Raw genomic sequence first — 26762 nt, forward strand, 5'->3', positions numbered from 1 at the left:
CGTTGTCAAATCATAAAATTATTACCCAAGGTAACCTCCAATAGGACAGTAGGAGATCTCGACTGCTCATCATCTTCATTAGGTGGGGCAGATTGTGTTGTAGCATGCAACTATTGAATATTCTCTGGTAAAATCACTGTGTTGGATTTAAATTCCCTACTCCGCTTTGGCATGCTGATTTCCTTGATCGATGAGGAACTAAGGGGAGACAAAGGAGCGCTAGGTTTTTGTTTCTTCTTCTTTGGCGGCTAACTATCTCCTTCCCCTTCGTCTTGGATTCTCTAGGCACACTCTTCCTACGTTTTGGAGCATGACTCTCGTCATTTGCATGAATCCTCACATCACTAACTGTTCCCTGGTCATCTTCAAGAGAGGATTCCTCTTGTTTCATCTTCTCATATGTGAAGGCAACACCCATATCTATCAATCAGTTCATTTGCTTGTCTATCCACTCTCTAGAGAATTCCATGACATCTCTCGTAAGCACATTCAAATCCGTTACTTTTGGCTTTGACTAACTAGGTAATAGGATAGGTCTGTTCATTTTATTCTCATTCCGCAGATGAGTTTGATCACTATCATCCAATATTTGATCAGGAATGAGAAAGAGTTCACATTTCCTCATGAAGTCCACTAACATCCTGGACCACATCCTCTTCTTTACTGCTTGTTCATCCATTAGATTCGCCCAATAATCCTCAATGTCAACCTTGTGTATGAATATTTCTCCTCTGATTCTTTCAACATTCTTCTGGGGATGAAATCTGTCTTTGCTCTTTTAAGTTCCAAGGCGATAGAATGCAATCTCATCAATTACTGTACTAGCTGCAGTGGCACTGTGGCACACTTCCAAAGTTTTCCCTATAGCAAAAGGAAAAGTCATCCCTGTTCTATGCTTCTCCTTCTGAATGAAATCAAATTCCAGAAGTTGTCTCACCACCTCAAGCAGGATTATTCTGTCTATAGGATATCTAGGAAGCTTGTATGGTTTGTGTTATGTGACTATTTCTCCAAGAGAAGATAAAGTAATGAAATACCCCTTTGAGATAAAAATAAAGGATATTATAATCCTTTAGTTTAAATAAATATTAATAAATAACGTTTATGACAAACTCTCTTAAGAGAGAGGAATAATTATAATTATTAAAGGACAACTAAAGGTGACCTTTTCGGAAGGGGTGATGGTTTGGTAACTACCCTTGAAAAGGTTATATAAGTCATTTATGTGAGACTTGGGAGAGGGCATAGAGATCACTCAAGGAAGAAGAAGGAGGTGGCTTGGTGGGCTATGGGCATGGGAGGAAATCTAGGAATTTAGAGGGCACAAAGTAATGAAGGTTAAGGTCATTGGTTGGCATGGGCATTGGAGAAGGGGCACACTGCGTGTGTCCAACTCGCAGTACGGTGTACACTCGGGAGCGTCCTGGCCAAGGTTGTGTTTATTTCGTGCCGTGAAGGCATGCGAGGTTTTGTGTAAGAACCTGTCCTCTTGGAGTGCTTACTTGCCATAAAAGAGCCTAGACTTGTGACAATTCCTTTGAATTGTAGATAATATGGTTGGTTTTGTGTAAGAATCGGTTTCCTTCGTGGGGCCCCATAGCCATAAAGGACCCAGGGCCACTAGAATATTCTAGGAGTGAGAATGACTATTCCAAGTGCTCAAGATTAAGATAAGTATTGGAAAACCTTGATGCTATAAGATATTGAGAATGCTTTATATATGATTTGCCAATAATATGGTTGAATTAAGTGGCTATGTCATTCCATTTATTATGTTATTAATTTACTTTGTAATTATTATCCTTTACATATAATTTAATGATATTTACCTTTAATTAATGAACTTTACATTAACATTTAATCTATTAATTCTGCTGCAAATAATTAATTAATTTTGGTTGAAAAGTGTCATTACAGTTTGGATCTGAATCCCTCAATCCTTAGGTATGTGAAGGTGGGAAATTGTACGTACCACTATCCATATTGTTCAACTAACTCCGTTGCCGCCTCGGACAACCTCTTGTGTATTCCGCCCTGCAACATCCTTGTAATATACATGGTGAAAGCATCATTGACCCTCCTATAATCTTCAATTCTATGCATATCAAGTTGTGGATAACATTCTTAACTTCTATATTGTCCTTGTCCATTCCCGACTTCACCTTTGCATATCAATCCTTTGTATGCGACAAATCTAGCAAGTATATACAGAAGGTAGGAAGTCATGGCGAATGACTTAGTCTTCTCCACATTTCTTAACTGAAAATCAAGATTGTCGCTAATAATCTTCGACCAATTGATTATGGTTCCTCTTGTACAATCCTGGATAAAATAAAACATCCATCCTCCAAATAGGGCACCTTGAGGCATCCCCATCACTCGGTTTAGTAGGAATATCAAATCACTATATTCCTCTTTGAAATCTATGCACATGAGTGTCTTTGGTGCCTTGGAATAATGAGGCCTTGGCTCAATCATCCACTCTTTATTCACTACAGTCTTGCATGCATCCGCCTTCAATTTATACTTTGCTTCATATTCATCGTTTGTCCTTTCTTCCATGTCTGCACTGCAAGGGATCCCGAACACTTCAACAATTGCATCCTCAGCAAGGTAGGCGATGGTTATCCCTTTGGAAGTCCGGATCATCCTGGAGAGAGGATCATAGTGTTTTGCGCATTCCAGAACGAGCTCGCTGCATTGTATGGATTGTGGAAATCCAGCGGCATGATATATGCCACTCTTCATGATGTTTGCATAGGTGGGAGAGGGAATCTGGTTCTTTGTTTCGGACATCCTCTGCCACATACACTCCATATTCAGGTAATTCATGTTTGTATTTGTGATTCCTTTCCATCTGGAAGACAATTGGGAATCCAAATAGAATTCCTCTTGAACGATCTTTAACTGCTCCTTCTGAACTCCAATCCCGGATTTGGACACGGTACTTGTACGTAGCTTGAAGTCAATAACCCTGGAAAATTGTCCTGATAATCTATTTCTAGAATTGAATTAGTTCTGATTTCTAATGATTTAGACAAATTTAGGATTGGAAATCTGGAATTCTATCCATATTCTTAACAAATTCTGAAAATAAAAATAAATTGATATGAATAGGGTCTAAAACCCTCATAAAACCCTCACTTCCAGACTTAAATGAGGTCTGATAAAAAAATTAAGTCTGAAGACATCTTGTATACTCGGAAAATCATAAAAAATGAAGTCCAAAAGAGTATACCGAAATCTGGAAATGCTTTGGAAAGGTGTAAAAAGTCTGATTTTTCACTCTTTGATATCTAAAGACACCCTTCCAAACTCAGTAATGGCTGCCAAATGTCTGAAGACAACCTGCAATACTCATAAATCAGTCACTTAACGAGGTTGCAGCCATGTAGAATTCTCATGCTTGATGTAAATTTACCTTTCCAATGTCAAAATGATCAAATCTGGGCAAGAATAAAGGGCTGGCAAAAATAAATCAGTCTGAAGAGAGGTCTGAGAAATGGAGTTTCAGACCTTGTCAACACCTCAAGCAATGATGGCACTACCAGAAAATGATCACAAAATGCCTCAAAAATGTTTCCTCGATGAAATTGCCCAAGAGTAGAAGGCTGGAAATGCAACTCCAAATCTGAAGGCAAATTGAAAATGATGTTTTCAGACTTGCGTCAACTCTAAAAATGCCTCCAAAATGCTCTCAAAATGACCTTTAGACAAAATTGCCTAAGTGGGAATGAGCTGGGAATGAAAAAATTAAGTCTGAAAACTATGTTTTCAGCCAACAATGAAGTCAAAAAGCTCCCAGCAATGTTGGAAAGTGCAGGTCTGAGAACAATGGCAGCCTCTTAGCATTAATGGAGTTCACAATGTTGCCCAAAACCACCCCAAAGTCTGAAGTATGCACCAAATATCAAAATCATGGCCTCTCTAACAAAATCGTGGCCTCTCTAAAGGTGGCGCCACTTCCCAAATTCGCCCAATGTGGCAAAAATCGCCACCAAACTTGCTGCAATGGCTCCCAAAAATGGTGCCCAGGTCTGATTGGGGAGAAATCGCCCTCAAACTTGCACTTTCAGCTCACAAATGGACACTCAATAAAATCACCTAGCTGGAAAAATTTCTTCAATCAGCCACTTAGCCACCTTCAATCAATCACATCAGCGAATATAATAATATTATATTGCTTGCTGGGCTCTTTTTAAACATGTTTTTACCTTGATGTTTCACCACACAAGCAAATGTGGGATAAAAAAAACTTGCCTTTATACTTGCTTGGGAAAATCGATTTGCATCAAGAAAAATAATAATCATTGCAAATCATTAATAATTGTTGTCAAATGCAAAAAACAATTAAATTTGGGCCCACTTGCACTAAATTTATTTCATTTTCACCAAATTTGGTCACCTGGGGGAAAATCACCCCATATATGGATAAAAATCGAGATAAAAATCATCATCAAACACTTTAATTGCTCTCTAGGGAAAATCGACCCTCATGGGGATAAAATTTCTGATCAAACTCGTCAATAAAAACCTTTGGGGGAAAATCGATTTTCATTTGGACTCCAAAAATCACTTCATCTTCACCATTAAGTCCAAAAATCCACTTTGGGGGAAAATCACTCCCTATCTAGACAAAAATCTAGATCAAAATTCGTCAAAAAACACACTTGGGGAAATTTGTAATCCATTAGGACAATCATCTACATAAAAATCCATCAAATTTGATCATAAATTGTCTTGGAGAAATCGACCTTCATCAAGATAAGGAATTTCATCCACATTAAAATCATCTGCATTCCTGGGGAAAATTGTGGGTCATTAGGATAATTTCCCACAGTCAAAATTTCATCCTCCTGGTGGAATATTTCCCTCCATCAGGGACTTGAATGGGGGAAAAATAGGGTCCATCGGAATTGTGGGGGAAATTCTCCTCCCATTAGGATTTTGAGTGGGGGAAAAACAGGGTCCAACGGAATTGTGGGGGAAATTCTCCTCCCATCAAGATTTTTGACCCTTAGACCACTAAAACATAGATTTTCATTGGGAATTTAATGATTCTTCCACTCAAAATCATCTGGACACTTCAAACTTCATCGTTACGCATTGGGACTTAGCCAAATTCATCAAAACTTGAGCGAGAAAATAGGGATTCCATCGGGAGAAAGTGCAAATTTGACTTGAATAACCTCCTAAAGGACCTTTTAATACTTAGGCACAAAAATATGACGGACTTGGACATTTCAAAACTCACTCATGCTCAAAAGTCCGCACTTAGACAAAATTAGGATCACCTATATATCTAACATCTTACGCACTTGATCCTATGCAAAACTCAAAAACCCTAATAGCAATTAGGCATGATCACACTTCAAAACTCGAGACTCGGACACTGGAAGCTCAAAACTGTTGCCTACCACCAAAACCCTAAACTAACAAGATGTGGAAAGCAGGAAAGAGGGGATCCCCGTTTGCAATGGGGCGATGTGTGAAAAGGTCACAACAGAACCCAAAAGATTTCAAATTTTTGTCTCCTGTGTGAATAGAGTTTGGATATGAACCTATTGTTAATGCAGTTGGACAAATATTTTGGGTTAGGTTTGGCCTCAAATTGCAAATGTAACATTCTTTTTTTCTTTTTCTTTTTCGCTTTGAATAGGAATCTGATTCTAACCTGAAATAAATCTTGCTATTTAGATATTTTGAATCGGGCTTTGTTTGAGGACAAGCAACGGTATAATATAAGATTTTAGGTTGTGAAAAGAATTTGGATGCAAACCCTTGGGCTTGGAAAAGTGGGGTACATAAAATTTCAGATTTGAACCTTGATTTGTTTTAATTGATAATTCCTTTGGATATTTTGTTCTTGGCAAATTGTGTGGCTTAATCTCGTACTGTCATTGTACCATCATCTACCATGCATTACAATCTTGGATTACCCAGATTTGAAATTGATTGAATTTGGATTCGATTATTTGTCAGCTCAATTTTTCCTTTGGTCCTTAAATCCAATTTTAAAAATAGATTTATCCTCCGAAAAGGACTTCAGATGCAAATTTTTCTTTAACCTTGGTATATCGATGCTCTTGAGTTTGGATGCGATTTTTTTTTATAAATTGGTGATTCCTCTGAGAAAGTTTAGATGCAGTTTACTATAAAATTTGGATCTATCTTGATTTTGGGGCTAGAATAGTCAATCCAGTACTCCACCCTACGGACGAATTAAAACATAAGACTTTGGTACAAAATAGACCTAAAGTAAGATCAAAACATACATTAAACCCCTATTTTTAGATATCATAAAACACATAAATTAATCCGATAAACATTGTAACCATAGGGATATAATCTGAAATTCAAATATCAAGAATATGAGGACTGACCCAATGTAAACTAGGACAGTAAAACCATGGACACATACATAATAAGGAAAATACGTCAGGGAAAACATAATTATTCACAAATCTCTTACTAACATTGTTATTGATAGTTGAATAAAGGACATGTAAAACCAACTTGGATTTTGAACAAAGTAACAAGGAGACAAGACAAAACTAGGGTAAGTGTGAAAATTTCTGCGAGGCCCTAAGTTTTTTCCTTCTTAAATCCATTTGACCTTTAGCCATTCCTCATACTGCTTTTGCAACCTTGTTTGAACCGGTGAATGAGTTTGAAGGTGATTTAAAGAGCAAAGCTCTGCAATTTTTTAGTTTGAGATTATTTTTTTCTAAGCACTACTAGAATGTTATTTCATTCCTAAATGTTACACAGGGGATGTTTCATTTTCTCTCAGCCAACTACCCTCATTCTAGCTTTCACATGCTCAATCTTGGATGTTTGAATTTATTGTATGCAATTCACCAGTTTAGGCGTGAAAACCCACAGTTGATCATCATTTTCCAGAATTGTGATTATCGCCTGTAGCTGGTCAACAAATAATATATTATCTATTGCCAGGCAATTCGGGTATGTTTATATTTAATTTATTTATTTCTTGCAGGCAAGCGTTTAACTTTGAAATTTGTTTTTTTAAAATCAAATAGTTAAATTGCAATTCATAGTTTATTTCTAGCATTATATTTCTATTCTGAAAACATCAAATCAAAAAATAAAGAGCAATTGAATCAAAAGTCAAAATATATCCCTCCATCAGAAAATTAAAACATCAGATTGGGGGGGGGATATTACAATACTATCCATGTTTCTGCTGGTGTGTATTTTATATTTCTTGTTTTATTCCTCACTTATCTCTTATTCCTTGTCACACACTCTCCACATATTTCTTATCACCTTTTAGAAAAAATATGGCTATTCAGAAAGTCATCATCTTTTGTTAATAACTTTCCTTAAATTAATTGCTGCCTTTGTTGAATATAATTGCTGCCTTCTTTTTTGTCTTATTCTAATTTGACTTATTCTCTTTTGTCTATTTTGTCTTGCTCTCTTTTGTCTTATTCTATTTTGTCTTTTCCTATTTTTGTCTTTTTTCTATTTTGTCCTTTTAATTTATAGCACTATCTTTTTATTCATATTAATTCTCAATTGCTTTTCCTTTGCAAAACGGACTCCAAGAAGTTTCCCTGTATGATCACATGCAAGATTGCACGTCACATATAATACCCGTGTGACATTCTTTCTTTAATCTTCCATACACCTTTGACATTAATGACAATCTTCTCAATCTTGTCTATTCACTTTGACGTCAATGACAACTTCGCCTTCGCACCTTTGGCACCAATGACAACATTTCCAACAGTTTTTACATCTTATTTCCAACCAATGTGGAGTGCTATTAAATTTTATGTGTTTATCATTCTTGTGTTCCCATTGAAGGTTGAGTGCTATTAAATGTTAAGTATTTATCATACTTGTTTTCTCAGCTGAGGCGGAGTGCTATATCTTATGTGTTTATCATTCTTGTGTTTTATATTCCAACTCTATGTATATGTAGGCAATAACATTTCTAAATAATTTGACACATAAGAGACATACTCAAAAAATGCGGTTGAAAAAGCAGCGATTAAGATTGAATTTGTTTTGATAATTTCTAAGCTGAGCGTGAAAATGTGAATACATAGTCTTTTCTCCATTGTAATGGGTAATAAAAAGAATCCGTTTTATTTTTATTAGCTACAAAACATAGAGGTCTGCTACTGTTGTTTTATCATGACATGTGCTGATATTTCTGAACGTTTATGTAATATTGTGCAGATTGTGGCACCCAACATCTTTGTGCTTTTTGACCAGTTCCTATTTTGGTGAGGGCAACTCTTCTGTTTTAGCTGTCACAGAGGGATCTCATGTATGTGTAACAATTTCAAATACATACCAATCTATAAGTGACACATGTTTAATCTTTGGGAATGAAACAGTTGTGTGTTAGGAAAATTTAGTCTCTTGTCTAAATTTGAAACTTATGTTTTGTATTATATATGCCTTTGTCTGTGTATAACTCTTCTTTTTATGAAAACAATTGCAGTTGAGCATCTGGGATTTGAGAACAAATCAACAAGGAGGTTGTGTACAACGAGTGTCAGGATCTTCTGGGGATCCCTTGTATGCAGTCTGTAGTTCCTCCTATGGTTTTGTAGGAACTGGTGGAGCTGAGCGATCTGCTGTTATCTTTGATCACCGTAGGTTGGTATTTTGATTTATTATGTTCCTTTGTGAACATTAATATAATTTCTCTTTCTTAAATACATCAATATAGTTGGTTTGGACTGCTTGGTTTGATGCTGACACTGAAAAATTAGATAGTTGTATGAATGGATAAATGAAATCATGATGCAGTCACCAGTAATCATCTATCCAGTCATTGATGTAAGTTTTGAAGTACCCTTGGTGGTCTGCTAGTGGTGTATGTAATGTCCCCATTTTTCCTGTGAAAACTTAGTTGCATAGCTTGGCCTGTTAGCCACCTCCGCAGGCAAATTAATTGGTTAGGAGGTGATATTTTCCATCTTTGGGGGCTTATACTTAGTCATTTATTTGATTTGGATGGATAAATACATGTACTTTATAACATTTTATTATAAAGTAATGATAAAGTTACTTTTTCTTAAATTAGAAAAATAAACTTATAAAGTAACTCTATAAAAGCACTTTATATTAAATGTTTGATTAAGTGAGCACTTGGGCCCACCTTGCACGTCCCCCAAGAGGCATATAACATTATAAAATATTTTAAGATTTCATAAAGTGCAAAGCCAAGTTTGGGCGTGGCTTTTGGAAGAAAAGAAAAAGTTAACTTAAAGGTGTTTTAATAACACTTTATAAATAATACCCCATGGCACATATTCCTAAGCATCAAATTATTAAAAGTGGCCTCAGTTTAATGATTAATGGACCCCTCATGTTGTACGTACCCTTGGAGGAATTAAAGATTCCTTTGGGATCTCATAAGATGCTATGAGGGTTCAAATTAGGGCAATTGGGAGACATAAGGACTTGTACGTGGAATTCTTTGGCATTATGTATTGGAGATTTTTTTTATTCTTTGCTCAGCATTCAGGGAGATGAAATCCTTCAATTTTAGGGAGGTTGGACGAAACCCCAGCCATTTCTATCAAGTCAGCATTCAGGAAAACCCTCAAATTAGGTATAGGGGGCCATATTCAGAGGTTATATGTGATTATTCTGTAATTTCTGTAATGTCCCCATTTTAGCAGACATGGTTTTTTGGTGATTAGCCTATCATTCTGACCCTCTTAGGCTAATGAGTATGGATAGAGGGTCTCTCGAGGCTTGTATCAGCTCCAGAGTTCAGTGTGTTTCGATCTGGCTTTTGTTTGGTATCATTTGGATTTCATTTGCTCTACTTCCTATTTTTAGTAAGTCTTGGGATGTTAGAGATGGACCCCTGCTATTTTTAGTAAAGGGGGTATGGTCATATGCAGCTTCATCATGTCAGCTCCCAGTTCAGACGACATTCAAAAATGTTGAATATTAATGGAGATATTAATGTTTATTTAGTTTAAATAAACATTAATGTTTTGAGCTTATATTATTAAGTTATAATATAATTTTATATTATAACTTAAGGAAGGGTCCAAGTATCATTAAAGGGGACCATTTAATTAATTAATTGTGGTTTTTTTTTACCAAGGTGGAATATTAAATGACAAAGTGAAAATATTATATCATTAAATGTCATTTAATATCATTAATTGATTTAATGTCTTATTGGAGAAAATCGAACCTTCATGGGAAATATATATAAGGCTTTTGAAAAGAAAAAGATATTTGATCATTGTGATTTTGAACTCTGAGAAGGGTTTACAGCTTTGCCATTGGAGAACGTAGTTCTTCTATGTGATCATCATTTGAGCCAGTGAAATACCTGGTGAATTTGATAATTCTGAGAGAATCTCATACAGAGGTTCTGATTGTGCTGCAACAGTATTTATTTCAGTATTCATCGAATTCACAAAATAAGGGAGAGATAAGGTGCAGTTGTGAATGGTTATTTGCTACAGTGTGCGTGAACAATGACGCGTGAACAGTACCCGTGAACAGTGATGCACTACAGTACCCCGTGAATAGTGACACGCTATAGTGCTGCCGTGAATAGTAAAATGCTTCAATTCCGGTTGAAGGCAAAGAAGAATCAAATAAAAATCAGGTTCCATGTTGTTGCTGCCATTATTTTTATTATTAAAAAAATAATGTATTTTCCCATCCTCTTGAGAAACAAAGATACATTACAGCAGTAGTTCAGTTGTTTCAAAATTTTCAGATTATTGTAATTAGTTTCAGTTTTAGATTATTTGTTTTCAATAAACCCTCAAAATACAAAAAAACAATATATCTATTCAAAACACCCAAAACTAATTCAGACAGGGCATTCAGTAGTAGAGCAGTATAGAAGCAAAGAACCAGTTGGGTTCCTACAATTTCAGAACTTAATTCTCAGATCTGAGCACTTGGAGTAGTTTAACAGCAAGAAATAACACATTTATGGCAGCCGTACGGTTTCCAGGGCCAGCCGTACCACTTCTCCTTGCCTGGAATTCATTAAAAATAAATTGAAGGGTTTACCTTTGGATTTGTTGTACAAATCTCATTGTTAGCAGTAGGAATAAAGATTGCAATCATTCTTTCAGGCTTATGAAGCCCTTGTAGAGAGATATGAGCAAATCAGTGTGGAAAATTGTCCATTTTTCAGTGAAGTCTCCTGGGGGTTTGAAGGAATCAGCAGCAGTTTGGTCTATTTGTGTTAGATTTGTTTTTGGTAATTATTATTTAGATGAATAAAATCATTGGAGCAGTTAGGGCACATTGGTAGCTCCTGTAGCAGCATCTGGACTCATTTAAGCTAATAAAGCAGCTCCCAGGCAAGGCGTTGGACTCCTGGTAGGCCAATTTTGGCATGTCATTGATGAATTCCATTATTTATTGTCATTTGTTAATTGCTGTTATAAAATCAGAGATCTGAAAATTCATTTCAGAATATTATTCTTTCCTATATTGCATTTGTGTTCTATTCATTATTGGCAAACTCTCAAGCAAAAACCATAACAACTTCAAAACCGCAAAGTACACCAAAAACTTGAAGCAATTCACATTGGACAACGATTAATCAGTCAAACCAAACCTATCAGATTGGGCAAAGATTCAGTTGGGATCTTTCAGCGTATCATGAACAGCCTTGAGAATCTTTTCCTTCATTTTCATTCAGGTGCCAAATAGATTGTGTCCTTATAGTACATAATGTCATCAGTTACCTTATACCAATCATCTTGAATCTTTCCATCCATAATTTCAAATTCGAAAATGTTCTTAGAGTATTCATGCCAAAGATGGGATTTCCAATATGCTGATATCTCAAACATAGCACACAAATTGGGTTTCCTCGATAAAGCATCTGCTACTATATTTTCCTTTCATATAATTTACTTAATATCAAAATCATAAGCTTGTAATTTGCTTACCCACTTTTGTTACCTCTCTTTTAGGTCCTTTTATCGAAGGAAGTATTTCAAGATGTTGTGATCATTTCTCACCACAAACTTACCCCCAACTAGATATTGTTGGAACTTGGCCAAGGCATGAATGATTGTGAGAATCTCCTTGTTACATGTAGAATAACGTCTCTCAATACCCCTATGTTTTTTGCTTTCATGAGCTATAGGGTGCTTATAGGCACAACTTCAATCCTCTCTCTTGAAGCATCAGATTCAAGTGCAAAGGTTTGAGAACTTGAGAGAAATTAGGAAGTGCCAAAATAGGACAAATGCTCATTGCCTCCTTAAGATGGTCAAACACCTACTACACTTAATTTGACTAAGATCTTTGTCAAATTTGAGAGTTGTAGTGGGTTGTAGAAACCCCTTTGCAAACCTTCCATAATAATTACACAGCCCAAGGAAACCTCTCAAGTGTGTCATAGTCTATCGTTGGGGATAGTAAAGGATAGCTTGAATATTCTTTTGATCCACTTTTAACTCCATTGGCACCAATCAAAAGACCCAAGTATAGCACCTTTGTCATCTCGAATTCACATTTGGATGCCTTAGCAAAGAAGGACTATGCCTCCATGATACCCAAAACTTTATCAATATGTCAAAGGTGGTCTTCCTAAGTTTTCCTATATATTAGTATATCATGTAAGAACACAAGCACAAACTTTGGTAGTTGCTTATTGAACACATGGTTCATGTATTTAAAGTCCTCTTTTCCGCTCTAGTTTGTGTTGGGGATTGTTGGCCAATTTCGAGACTTGTTGGTCAGTCAAAAGTAAAATTAGGGTTTCCTATTTTCTAGGAGGATGTTTTGACATTTTTGGTGGCTTGCATGTTTGAATTTTACAATTCTGATTTTGGATTCCTTCTGGGGTTTTAGAGAGCTTTGCGATGGTGTGACATGCAACTGAATCTGAGGACTTTTCCCAAACTTACTATTTTTAGTAAGTGGGGACGAAGACAACTTATTTTTTTGGGTTTTTTCTCGGTTTTCAGAGAGCCTCGCGATGGTGTGACATGCAAACGAATCCGAAGGTTTTTTTGGACTTACTATTTTTAGTAAGTTGTGATGGCTGCTCAGAATGTGGTTAAAATGCATTTGGGCACACTATTTTTTGTAGTATGCTATTTTTAGTAAGTACTATTTTTAGTAGGGTTTCAGCAGGTCAATTCAGATGGCTATTTCCAACAGGTCAGTTTGAGCAGTTGGTCTTCGAGCATTTTTGAAGCTATTTTGGCAAGTCTGAGCTTATGTTGCGCGACTTCATGGTTGAGGAAAAATATTTTATAAGTGAATTATTTACAAGGCATGATGGATGCCTTAGAAAGAAATAAGTTAATTTTTATGAAATATTCACTTTATTACCTTGGACGCTAGAACACACTTTATTGATATTTTTATGAAGTATATTTGCTACCTTGAGGGGGTCAATTTGGTGGAAAATGTTGTTTAAAGTTAGATTATAACTTAAGGCAATATGGATGATTTATTAAAGGGATTGCTTAAGTTATATTAAAGTCATTTTCTCAATTATATGTTGGGTGCTCACATTATGTGTTATTTGCATTTTAATAAAGTGTCTTGACTAGGCAAAATGGGACGACTTGGTGAAGGAATGAAATGAAATGCAAGTTAAAGTGAATTTGAATGCCATTGTTTATTCCCACATTGGAGGGAAAAGGAGGTTCGATTTGGGAGAAGGTTATAAATAAGTGCCGTGGCCTTCATTTGAGACTATCCATGAATATTATAACGAAGTGTTGCCAAAATGACGTTTGAATGCTTCGAGGAATGCTTACCTCCTAGATTGTATGCTTTTAGCTTCTCGCTTGAAAGATAGCGACTAGTTGATATTTGGGACTGTTCTTCACTCAGATGAATGGATGGATTCATTGCAAAGTGTGTGTTTGAGTTTTTCTGATTTTGGAGTGCTCTGTGTGTGTTCCAAGTTGCTGGTTTTGGTGTGGCTGTAGCTTATTTTCATTCATATCTCTTTGCCCGTGCGTCCGTTCATTCTAGGTATCGGCTCATTATTTCTCTATACCTAAGGCGATCATTCCTGTAAGTTTTTAGTGCTTATCTTGGAGTCATTAAGTTTATAATGCAAATTGAATTTCTGCCCTAGCCGTACTATGCTGAAGCTGCCTTGGGATGTATGCAAAATAGTTTTGGGTCTGTTTGTTGTGTTTTGTCAGTTCTTGCTTAATCGCCTATCTCCTAGATTTCATTTGCATCTGATTTGGGGTCATTCCATTGAGTGTGGGCAAAGTTGTGAGCAATTTTGTGAGTTTTGTAGTTGCTGGTTTGCGTATTTTCAGTTTGCTATTGCATATCAGATTTGAAGATTGATAGTGAGTTGTGTGTCTTTGGAGTGGTTAGTTTTGGGTGGTTTTGGAGTGCATATCTTATCATTTGCAGTGATGGACACTGAAGTTCTTATTCTAAAATTTAATGTTATATTTTGTAAAGTTGATTACTGGATTGTAACACATGACCCACTGAATAAGTGGAAGAGGCTGGCTTTGCCGCCTATCTTTTCTTATTGTAATGCTGTCCTCTCGCTGAATAAGTGGTTGAGTAGATTGTTATTTTCATTCTCAGTCCTCCTGCTGAATAAGTTGTTGAGTGATTGTTATTTACTTTAGTTTCATTGGCATTGTAATTGGTTGGTCATACCGCCAAACTGTTGTTAAATTTCTATTACCCGCTGGACAAGCAGAAGGGGCTGGCTTGCCGCTCAACATTGTAATTTCCAATGGATTATTGAAGCTAACGATCCCCTTATCACCGTATGCCCTCACCTTCCCACATTGGGCTCTTGGTGATCAGAAAGTGGAAGGGTTACCTTTCAGCTATATTTTGATTATCATTTTCTTATCCTAACGGGTACTTGTAATGTTTGTAACTAGAAATAATTTGAAAAAATCAAGGGGAACATTTCAATGTAGGACTAGAATGTGGTGAGGGCATTGGTCAGTCCAAAGGGCATGACCGAAAAACCGCATGTGGCATCGCAAGGCTATCTTATGTATGTCTTCCTCCTCCACTCTAATTTGGTGATATCCATACCCAAGATCAATCTTAGAGAAGTAGATTGCTCCATGAAGTTCACCAATTAGCTCCTCAATCGTGGGAATTGGATATCGATTTTTAATTATTTTCTTATTGAGTGCTTGTTAGTCAATGCATATCCTCATTACCATATCCTCCTTCTTGACTAGCACTACAAAAGGAGCAAAGGGACTTGAATTGGGCAGAGGAAGGCGGATTAATCATACCAATGAAGTCGATACCCTACATAGCGAAAGGTCTGGACTCAATCACGGGCTGCAGTGACATAGTTGGATTCTTCTCTCAAATGGCAACAACCTGGCATGTGTGACACGTCTTCACATGTTCATGAGTATCTCGGAACAAGGTAGGCCAGTAATAGCCTGCTCTCAGAATTTGGTGTGTAGTAGCCAAGCTTGCACCATGACCTGTCCCAAACCTGTTGTGAAAATGCTCCACAATTTGTTTAGCTTCATCCTTTCCAACACATCTCAAATATATTCCTTCATTATTTCTTCGGTATAAGACCGAGCCTTGTAACATAAAATGTTGACACTTCAATCTTAATGCTCTTTTCTGAGCGGGTCTCATACACGCGGGGCATTTCTGGTTCAATAAATAGCAAACAACGTCTATATCATTCATATGGAGTGACATCCTCAATTGCATAGACTTGTTGGACTAATCTGGGTCCATCAACTGCTAAAGTTTGAGCTAAGGCTTGACCTTGAACAAGTCTCATTGGTTGGATCTCAATGTCGTACACCTGGATAGTGGCGACCCACATTCCTCTCCTTTCTCCTAATTCATTCTGCATAAGGAGTGTCTTAACTGCTGCGTTTGGGACAATGGCATGAACTTTTGCTCTCAAAATGTAATCTCTGAATTTCTTTATTGCTTTCACCAAAGCATAAGCTTGTTTCTCTACGTTCGGATATCTCAGCTCCGCATCTTTCAATGGTGCGCTCATAAATGCTTTGGGATGTTCATATTTATCTTCGTTCTTCTGTGTAAGGACTGCAACACAAGTATGTTCTGAGGCAAATGAATACACATAAAAAGGTCTCGCATAATGAGGACTGACCAAAACAAGAGCCTCAACGATGGTGGACTTGATTTCTTCAAATGCTTTCTTTGCTTTTGTCGTCCATTCCATCTTAGCATCTTTCTTCAACATTTCATTCAGTGGTCGTATTATCTTAGCAAATCCAGAGATAAATTTCCTCACAAAATTGATTTTACCAAAGGACTTCAGTTCTTTCTTACTGCTCGGGAGATAAATGTCCTAACAATTTACCTTCTGTAACCTTGAATATGCATTTCTTGGGATTAAGAGATATCCTGTACTTTTTGCATCTTTGAAACACCTTTCTCAAATCTTCAATGTGATCTTCTCTTTTCCTTGAGAAAATTGTAATGTCATACATGTAAATAATGATGCATTTTCCAATCAAATCTTGAAATGCAATATCCATAGCTCTTTGGAATATGGCTCCAGCATTGATTAAGCCAAATGGCATCCTTCTGTATGCAAACATACCCCACTTTGTGGTGAAGGTTGCCTTTAATCTATCTTCACCTGATTGTATCCTGAATATCTGTCAAAAAAGGACACATTTGCGATCCATTCACAATCTGTAAAACCTCATCCAATGATGGAAGCGGGTAGTTATCTCCATGCCATCATCGAGACACATCTCTCGATCAAGCCCTCTCAATGCCGAGATAACATTATCATCATCATCAGGATTATTCCTGGTCAAATCGTATATCTCATTTCCCAAACTAACCTCCAAAAGGACAGTAGGAGATCCTGGTTGATCAACATTCTCATTTGGTGGTGCAGATGTCGTTGTGGCATGTAACTCCTGAATATTCTCTGGTAGTATCACTGTGTTGGAACATTGCTGGGTTTCCTTATTGTGCTCTGTTATTTCAATTACCTTAATTGATGAGACACTAAGAGGTGGTGAAGGAATGATAGGTGGAGGAATGATAGTCTTTTGTTTCTTCTTCTTTACCTCCTCATTCTTCTTCCCTCTGGCCTTGACTCCTCCTGGCGTGTTTTTCCTCCTCTTGGTAGCTTGACTCTCTTCATCTGCATGAATCCTGACATCACTGACAGTCCTTTGATCATCTTTGGAAGCAGACTCTTCCGACTTCATCTTTCTATAAGTGAAGGGAACACCCATATCAACTAACTTATTCATTTGAATATCTACCCATGCACGGGAGAAACTCAAGACCTCTTTCATCAATACATTTAGATCAATCTCTTCTGATTCTGACCAATTAGGCAATAAGATTGCCTTCTTCATTTCATTCTCATACTATGGATGCATATGATCCATGTCATCTAATACTTGATCAGGAATGAGGAAAAGTCCACACTTCCTCATGAAATCCACTGACAGTCTGGACCACCTTCGTCTCTTCATTGCTTGCTCGTCCATTAGGTCGGCCCAATAATCTTCTATGTCTACCTTGTGGATGAACTTCTCTCCCCTGATCCTTCCAACTTTCTTATCTGGATCAAATCTTTCTCTTTTCTTGAAGGTTGCAAATCGATAGAATGCAAGCTCCTCACTCGCAGTGTTGATGGCTAAGGTAGACTAGCAAACCTCCGATGTCTTCCCAATTGAAACAAGGAATGTCATGCCTGTCCTATGCTTCTCTCTTTGAATGGCATCAAATTCTAGAAGATGTCTCACCACTTCCAACAAGATCATTCTGTTGGACGGATACCTAGGAAGCTTGTAGGGTTCGGATTGAAACCCATGAATCCTAAGGTACGTGAAAGTGGGAAACTGAATATACCACGATCCATATTTCTTTATTAGCTTTGTTGACTCCTTGGACAATCTTTTGTGGATTCCGCCTTGCAACTTTTGCGTGATGTACATGGTGAATACATTATTTACTCTCTTATAATCTTCAATTCTATACATGTTCAGTTGGGGGTAGCACTTTGTTGACGTGTCTAAAGTTGCGGAACTACGACTTCATCCAGCCAACGCAGAATAGAAATGCTAAGAATCCTATCCTCTCTTGAGATAAGGAAATCCCTAATGCTGTGTTAATTTGATCAATGGGGATGACCTCAATGTTTCGGTTGTCAGGTTTTGATTGCACGATAGCTTAGTAGTTGATGTGTTTTGTTGGAAACACAAAGGGCACTTATGGTTAGACGAAATTGGTTTCGTACAGGTTCCCTAAAGTTTTACAGTCCTATATCATCTGATTTGTTTCTAAATGATGTTATTTCAGCTTGACAAGAGGGTTTCTTTAATGAAAAAGGAAAAAGGAGGGATAAGGATAAATAGTGAATAAGAACAGCTAGCTAATTTTAACTAAGACAACATATTTCAACACATAGACGGAAGTCTTAAAATAACTAGAAATTACTTTGCTAGCTAATTAGCACAACTAGGTAAAAACCAGTGCAATCATCTAAGGATTTTTTGAATTTTCGAGTTTATTAGATACGAACAATGGACTCTTACAGCCATTCATCCAAATCTAATAACCAAACTTAGCACAAAGGGGGCTCAGACTAACCATGCAAAGGAAACAATAATCAACTATTTCCTAATGGTATGAACCATGATTTTCCATCAAATACATGCATAAATAACTGTTTGAAATTAAATACAGTTGCAGAAATATGAAATAAATGGAGAAGAGGACCATGCACTCACAGTAAAACAAACACAGCTTAAACATCCATTAAATCCTGTATATATTTCGCTAGAGCTTTTGTAACAATCTTTTTTTTCTCTTTTTACAAAGGAGGAACTAACTCCTTTATATAGAATTCCAAAAATGGATGAATGGCCAAGATTAAACTTAAACAAGTGGGCCAGATTCATCCTCTATCAAAACTGCCCATACCCATAAATGGGAGGCAAAATTTCAGCAATAACAAAAGGAGAAACAATAACTACCAAAAAGGTAACCAATAACTACCCAAAAAGTTGCTCCAAAAAGTGCGCATGCACGGAGCTCAAGATTTACAACTGTTTTGGTAGTTAGAAATGAACTTTATGTTTGAAAAGTGCTTTTTAAGATTTAAAAAGAAACTTGCACTTTAGGAAAACACTTTTTCCTTTTCTGCTGTAGATCCTTTTTCCAAAAATTCATCCTCCCTGTGCAAATACTCCTTCCAGATGTCCCGACTTGTTGTACGCTCTGCCCAAACATGTCCCTGAAATTTGATGCATAGCTGGAACAACACCATGCTTTGGGGCATAGGAGGATGACGTATTTTATATTGCATACCCTCCAAGTGGCGATCTACATGCTTTAACCCATCCTTCCAGTCGGACCGATGAGCCTCAAAACTTAATATGTTCGAATGCAACCCACTGGCAAATTCTAGGTCCTCCATGGAGTATGCGACCTTATCAATTCTCAATCTATCCTCCCAGTTTGGTTGTACTTGATCATCAGACAAACTATTTTTCTAGCCCAGAACCATTGATCGGAGGATCTTTCCACCAAGATCCCTCATGTTTTTCAAAATCTCCTCGCATTCCTCCTGCTCTTTATTAATGGTATCTTTTGTATCATTCTTCATGTTGGTAGTTCATTACCATTCTTTAAAAATGTTGATGTCATAGGGATCCAGGATAGCGGGCAATGTGGGAATCTGTGTATGGGTCCATAAAAGAGCCCTTATGAGGGGAAGAATTGTACCAACCACTTCAGGGACCCTGAAACACTCCTTTACTTCAAACAATTTGACAAGAATGGTCTCTCGGTTGTGGGCCATTTCCTTTACGTCTTCAATGAAACGCTCTCCCTTTTCCTTAATGTCTTGAATCCATTCCCTGATGGCCTTGGCGGTATCACGTACTCCTTCAAACTCGGTTGTAGTCTTTTGTGCCAATGCTAATGGGGGAACGTGGGATTCAGGGGCATGTTGCAATGGTTTCAACAGGTGATCAATGTATCCCTCAACTTGCTTAGCATGAACTCGGTACATGTCTCTCTCAGCAGTCATTTCGTCGAGTTGTTTCAGCATATTCTGAACGAAATCCTTGAACTCTTCCCTTTCTTGCTCTTTGGTGGCTCTCCCTATTGGGATGGTTGTAATGCTATAATCAGCCAATGCAATCTGATTGGCTGGCTTATCTGTAGGCGGGGTAGCGATATGAATGGTGCGGTTCGTCTGCTCATCCTTAGTGATTCGGGAGTAGGTCTTGGGCCTCTTCTTACCTTTGGATTTTATCTCTCCTATGCGAGAGAAGATATCCTCCAAGTTGATAGGTGGCTTGACAGTTGCTTTCCGCTGTGCACGAGCAATTAACCAGTCTTGAGGGATGGTCTGTCCAGATGTTATTGCCAAATTCCCACTTTGTTCCTTGGAGGTTTCAGCTGGCTCATTGCCTATCTGCAATTGATCTGTCATAGAAGGGACGGATGCAGTATCCAATCCCTTACTCATAGCTGAGTTCTCCCCTACCTCACTGAACAACTGTCGGGTATCCCCTTGTGATGGTTGCTATTTAGTTTTGTCGGGCTCTTGGGTCTCATCCCCCTTTTGTTCTCCCTCAATGGTGGTGTCATCTTTGCCGGCGCTATTCAATTGTAATTCATGCCGACTCCCCTGTGTGAGCTCACGCTTACCAACCTCTTGATTAGGGGGGATTTCTCCCTCAACTTGATTTCTAGGTTCATCAGAGCCAACGATCATGACCTCTGCATCTAGCTCACCTTGTGCCGGAGGATTATTAGCCTCGAATGCATCAACAACACTTAAGGAAGGCGGAGCAGGTATACAGTCAAGCTCAACTACGTCATCCTCCGAGCTGGGGTCTTTGGATGACGAACTGACTTCGGGCCTCTTGATAGGGATCTTTTCCCTTCTAGTTCTTTTTGATGTCCGAGTCCTTCTATTGGCTCTGGCTTTCTTCCTCTTCTTTCCGGGTTTCTCAATCTCTTCTTTGGGTGCGCTCGAGGTTCCCTCATCCTCCGAAGACTGGGAATCGAGACTGCCCATCATATTGTATGTAAATTGAATCCCTTCATGGGTCAGTTTCGCGATTTGCTGGGATAACTAGTGATCAGTATACCTTCCTAGAGCCTCCATGACTGCCTCAAAATCAGTAATTGGATCCTGAGTCCAATCAATGCCTGGCAAGAGGTATTTAACTGCCTCAAACTCTTGGACTTGCAAGCAATTGCCATAATTTGTTACCTGATCTGGGACCTGACGATAATCATAAATCCGCATTTGCTGCACACTTAGATTAGAATACTCACACCATCAGACCTCATAGTCATCGGAACAGTTGCTCCAATAATCTTCAATTGATGCCTTCGCTTTGTAGCGCCTGCCATAGGCTGTCTTTGCCAAATTGTCATGATCGAAACACTTCCTTGGGAAATGTTCCTGTAGGCCATAAGATGCTAATTCAACAAGTGACTCATCAGCTTGTACCGAATTCTTGAAATGCACATCGAGGTCTGCCAAGATCATGGGGAAGGTGAATCCGAACTGTTTCTTATCTTTGAGTAGGCTGCCTGCTGGGTGTGCCTATCTTGCGACTTCCATAAGGACTATTTTGTCTGTCGGATAGCATGGAAGTCATAATGGAGCTCCCTCAAAGCCTACTATCCTGATATAGGTGAACCTAGGGAATTGGATAAACCATGCGCCATACTTTTGTACCAAAATGGTAGCCTGCTCTGAGAGCCTTATGTGCAATCCTCCTTGCACTAACCTGACTAGGCGCATTGTAAAGGCGTCATTGACACGCTCATACTGACCAATTGTGTAAGCAACGCTGTTGTTTTCTCTTTGAGCTATGTCATAGTAATGCAGTTGAGGGTAGCATTCATACACCTTAACTTGATTTGGGCCGTTCCTGATTTCACCCTTCTTGATTAATCCTGTCAGTGGTTGGTGTCGGGCAAACATGTAAATCAGGTAGGAAGTCATGGTGAAGTACTTCTTTTCTTCAAGCTCGACCAACTGTGTATGGATATTATCGCTGATGATCTGAGCCCTGTTGAACTTGAACTTCCCAGCAAAGACCTGCTTTGTAAAGTAGAACATCCACTCTTCAAAAAGATTGGATTGAGGGAGTCCCATAACCCTGCTGAGTAAGGTGACCATGTTACCATACTCGTTATGAAAGTCACTTCTGGGGGTCTTTTTACCGATCTTAATGCTCGGAGGCCTTCTCTCTTTATACCATTCTTCATTTATCAATGTCTTGCATTTAGCAGGATTCATGTCGTAAGCAACTTGTGGCTCATCTATAGTTGTAGCAATAGGATTATCGGGAAATGGGATGTCAAATGCTTCCCCAATGGCCTCAAGTAAGAAATCAGCTAGCACCATATTTTCTAGAACCACTAATCTGGTCTCTAGCTGATAATGTCTGGTAGCCTCAACTACTAGCTCATAATTTTGCACGGATGGAGGGAAGCCTGTTGCCTGAGTGATACCACTGTCCATCATCCGCTTGGGCTTGCCATAGGCGTTAGGAGAATATACCCTTTTTCTGAAATCCTGAATGTCTATGTGGCCCAAATCAGTATCACCTATGTTTTCCCATATGCCCTGGACTTTTCACTCCCTAACTCCTCCTTTTTGGTATTAGTATTTCATTTTCTCGCCACTACGGGGAATGTGAGATTTGGAGACCCGAGATATTCCGGTTGCACCAGGTGTCTTTGAGGTTTCTACCGCCGATTTAGGCATTTATCTTGCATAACCAGACACGGATTACGAGACGAGATGAAGGAAGTGAATAGGTTAGCCAAAACAGAGGATGATGTTAGCGTATAAAACCAAAGATCAATAGGAACACCAGATTCAGAAAAAACATGACGCTTCAATAAAAGAGCTTGATTAACTGGAAGTGAAACGCTATTTGAAATAAGAAATTAAGCTGGCTCTGTTTAAAATTTGCTACTTGGAGTGAGTTCCAAAAAGTGCCACTTCCGACTAATTACGATGGTATGGACAAATGTTCAATTTTGCAGCTGAGGGTTCGGGTGTTTAACGATTGTAAGAGTTTTGCCTAAGTTCAGTTTTTCAAAATGTTCAAAATTTCCCTGAGTCTGAGTTTTACATTTCCGGGTTAATTTTCCTTGCAGGTTTTGCTCTTACGCTATGTTTAATGGTTTGTAAAATTACAACCTACGAAACTTTGTTGTCCTCATTTTTGTTTTAAAAAATGAAGGACCATTACATGAAATTTTTGTAAAAAAATGAAAAATTTTACTCTATGCCACGCTTCCTGAGGCATAATTTTGACTAATCCTTGGATTGGCTTAATCCTCATTCTATCCTCGAACTACGTTTCGAATTTCGTCGCATTCTGGATTCGTTTGCTATATCTTTCCTTCAATTTCGGGTTTTTTCTCCCTAACTGCAGGTGGAGAATTTTCCTTGAACTGCAAGTTTTAATGATTTCCATTGTTTTGGTCTTTGTAGGGAAATTTTTAGCTTATTACATGTGCACTTTATTGAAAAATAAAAACTTGTAATTTGCTTTTTATTTCCCCTTTGTTGTTTTTGTTGTTTTTTGGCTTTTTCAATTAAAATAGGGATTTTTTGGTTTAGTTACAAGTAAACTTGTAATTCTTTCCCAAAACCCGTACTTTAATGGTTTTTACATGTAATAGGGATTTTAAACCCCTATTACATGTGTGTAAGTTACTAAAACTTGTTGTAGGGATCTTATTTTCCCTTTACAAGTAATTAAAACTTGCACATCTCTGTCCAAAACCCGATTTTGCCTAGAAATGAAATAAAGTGACAATTTTAAACTTGCTATTTGGTCCAAAAAACCCGATTTTGCTTATAAAGTGCATTTTTGACAATTTTAAACTTGCTATTTGGTCAAAAAATCCTGATTTTGCCTAACATGTTGAAAAAGTGAAATTTTAAACTTGTTATATCCTCCAAAAACCCAAATTTTTATTGTTTTATGCAATTCCAACTTGCACTTTGTCTCCAAAAACCCTATTTGCAAGGGAAAAACGTTTTTTTGAAGATTTTTAGCAAATTTTTGTGGAAAATTTGTTGGAGGAGGAAGGCGTTTAGGATTCCTTCGTATTTTCATGCATTGTTAGACACCTTTCTCGCCACATGCAGGTTAAGATTGCTGGTTTTTTGCTTTATAACAGCAAACTGTCAAAAACCACGTTTTTCTCCTCCAAGGATGCCACGAATCAGCAATCTCCCAAGTCGTTTTTGCATCTCATGCTAAGGCATTGAGGTTAGAGGGAGATTTATCCACTTTCCACGCCATTTCCCTTGCATTTGCTGCCACGTTTTGAATCATAAGGCGTTTTTGCAAAATGGTGGCTAGGGTTTAGCATTTTGGATTGTCTCTGTTTATTGGATTGTCTTCTTCAACATAAAGATTGATCATCTTTTGGAGAGGCATTTTCAGATTGGAGCAAGGTAAGATTTCTTTTCTTCTTGTTTCATTTTTCTTGTTTTCTTGTTTTCTTGTTTTTCCTTTCTAGTTGTAAATTTGTAAATATGTTGGTTCTTCCCCAAGAATCGGTTTTGTGAGAGAGATTTTCCCCTTTCTAAAGCAATTTTAGAATTGCATTGATCTTTCCCATTTTACCTCTTTACTTGTATTCGGGATTTTAAGTCCCGATTACAAGTTGGATGAAAATCATTGTTCTTCCCTTACGGATAAAAGATTTAACCATCTTTTGTTAAAATTCCAAGTTGCAAAGATGAGAAATACCTATCATTTCAAAATCGGGGTTTTAGAACCGGATTACATGTTGAAAGTTCTTCCCATTTTCTTGAAGATGATCTTCCTAAAATCTTTTCATATTCATTTCCATCATCCGTACATACCATTTCATCCACTCATTTCACACCTTCATTCATTTTCCCCATTTAAAGTCTACCTGCAGTCAGCCATCCAGAACCCGAAATTGGTTCAAAATGCACTAAAAAAACACTTGAAAATGAGTTTTAAAGGTCCAATTACAAGTGCAAACTTGTGTTTACCTATTACACATATGAAGTTGCATGTTTGTTCTCCACAATTGCAAGTTAATGCTCTTGTTTTTCCCACACATGTAATGCAGCTTCCAAAACCCGAAATTCACTTGTGAGCCCATTTTTGCATCAATTTATCCCTTCCCTTGTCAGTCCGGTTTGCACGCACGACCTACCAAATCAATGAATTAAGGCATGGGCCTTATTTTGCAAGTAGATTTCAAGATTGGAGGATGATACAAAGAAGAGATACAATAAGAATTCAAGGTTGAGAACATAGAATGCTTTCAAGACAAAGATGGTCATGACATTAAAAGAGGAAGGCCGCCCTTTCCCTCTTGAAAAGATAGTACTACCCCAAGCAAGAAGACAAGGATGCAAGTTCCCGTTCCGGTTTAAGATGTCTATACCAATCCAGAATACTTCAAGTTCTAGCATCCTGAAGTGACATGAAGATCATCACAGACAAAGGATGATGTAGTTAGAGTTGTGTCTTTAGACACATGGAATAGTTTTAGTTATGCATTTGTAATTTTGTTTTGACAAGTTATATGTAAAAGTATTTTTTGTAAAATGCAAGTTACTCATTACTTGCACTTTTGTAATTACATGTAAGGCAACTACAAGGTGTGTCCAATTAGGACTGTAGTTGGAATAAGTCTTAGTTAGTTATTGAAGTCTTAGTTAGTTATTGAATAAGTGTTGGTGGTTGAGAGAATCTCTCAAGTTAGTTAGGATCCTCCCACCTTTTTCTCAAGGCTCCTCTTCTATAAATACAGGAGGGGTCTATTGTAATTTTTATCTTTTGGAAAGCAAGAAAAAACTCTGCCAAATTTACAGCAAAGAAGTCTTTGAGCTTTCATGTGTAAATTCAAGAATTGAAAGGAATAAAAGGAAATTATTCAAGCTTTGAGTCTTTGTGCTACATTCTTGAGTTAGTGTTCTATATTACCTTTCTTGCAAGTGTTCCTAAAGAGCTTAATCACATCTGATTTGCAGTCTTTGTGCTGCAGGTAGTTGAGTTTTGTATAGATTAAAATAAATATTTTGTTGAGAGAAGCTGCAAGTCTTTGTGCTTTCACTTGTTCTTAGGAGAATTTAGGAATAGATTTTGTGGGAAATAGCTGTGAGCCTTTGAGCTTACACTACTTCTCATTGTTTTAAAGAAGAAAAGAATAAGGTATTTCAATCTTTGAGCTGTCATAATTTGTTGTTTATAGCATTAGTGTAGAAAAGGGTAGATAGGACTTCACATAATCAAGTCTTTGAGCTTGATATTGTCGTCCCGTCCCGAAGGAAGTGACGGAAGTCTTTGCGCTTTCAAGAAACTTCATTTCCTTTCTCTCATTTCATTTGAAAGTGGTTATTGTTGTTTATATTCAATCGCTATCCTTTTCTATGAAGAGAAAAGGATATTGTCTTTCTTGAAAGAAGAAGAAAGATTGCTGTCCCATCCTATTTTATTTTCAAAGTTGTAGTTAGATAGGGGGAGCCTTCCCTTAATTAGGAGAGTTTTACTCACACATTGTGGTTGAAACCACAATTTTGTATATTTCCCCAAGTGTACAAAATTTTCAACCAACAAACTTCAGTCTTCAATTCATTGCTTAAACATTACGACCAGTTTACATTCATTTAATGACTTTAAAGGAGACATAACAAACTTACCTGGCGAATAAGGTGGTTATCCCGCGATTTCCCCAAACTTCGAGTTAGAAAAGCTTTGTGCGAGTTCGGCCTGCAAGGCCCTTTTCTAACCTTTAAA

At 37.6% G+C, this 26762-nt stretch overlaps 1 protein-coding gene across 5 annotated transcripts in view; it reads left to right on the top strand.

Annotated features, from left to right (window-relative positions):
- Nucleotides 1-26762, top strand: part of LOC131034701 (uncharacterized) — a 234047-nt gene that overhangs the window by 135325 nt on the left and 71960 nt on the right. For 3 of the 5 annotated variants that reach the window (XR_009103870.2, XM_057966440.2, XM_057966307.2), the window contains 3 exons: nt 6904-6966; nt 8212-8302; nt 8480-8637. Coding sequence is in view for 4 of the 5 variants with exons in the window: in XM_057966440.2 (XP_057822423.1) it covers nt 6904-6966; nt 8212-8302; nt 8480-8637 (312 nt within the window). In the remaining variant the exon portion in view is untranslated. The remainder of the gene's footprint in view (nt 1-6903; nt 6967-8211; nt 8303-8479; nt 8638-26762) is intronic. The other 2 variants (XM_057966504.2, XM_057966382.2) reach the window with 1 other exon arrangement.

Source organism: Cryptomeria japonica, chromosome 11 (genome assembly GCF_030272615.1).
Source record: "Cryptomeria japonica chromosome 11, Sugi_1.0, whole genome shotgun sequence".
NCBI lineage: Eukaryota > Viridiplantae > Streptophyta > Pinopsida > Cupressales > Cupressaceae > Cryptomeria > Cryptomeria japonica.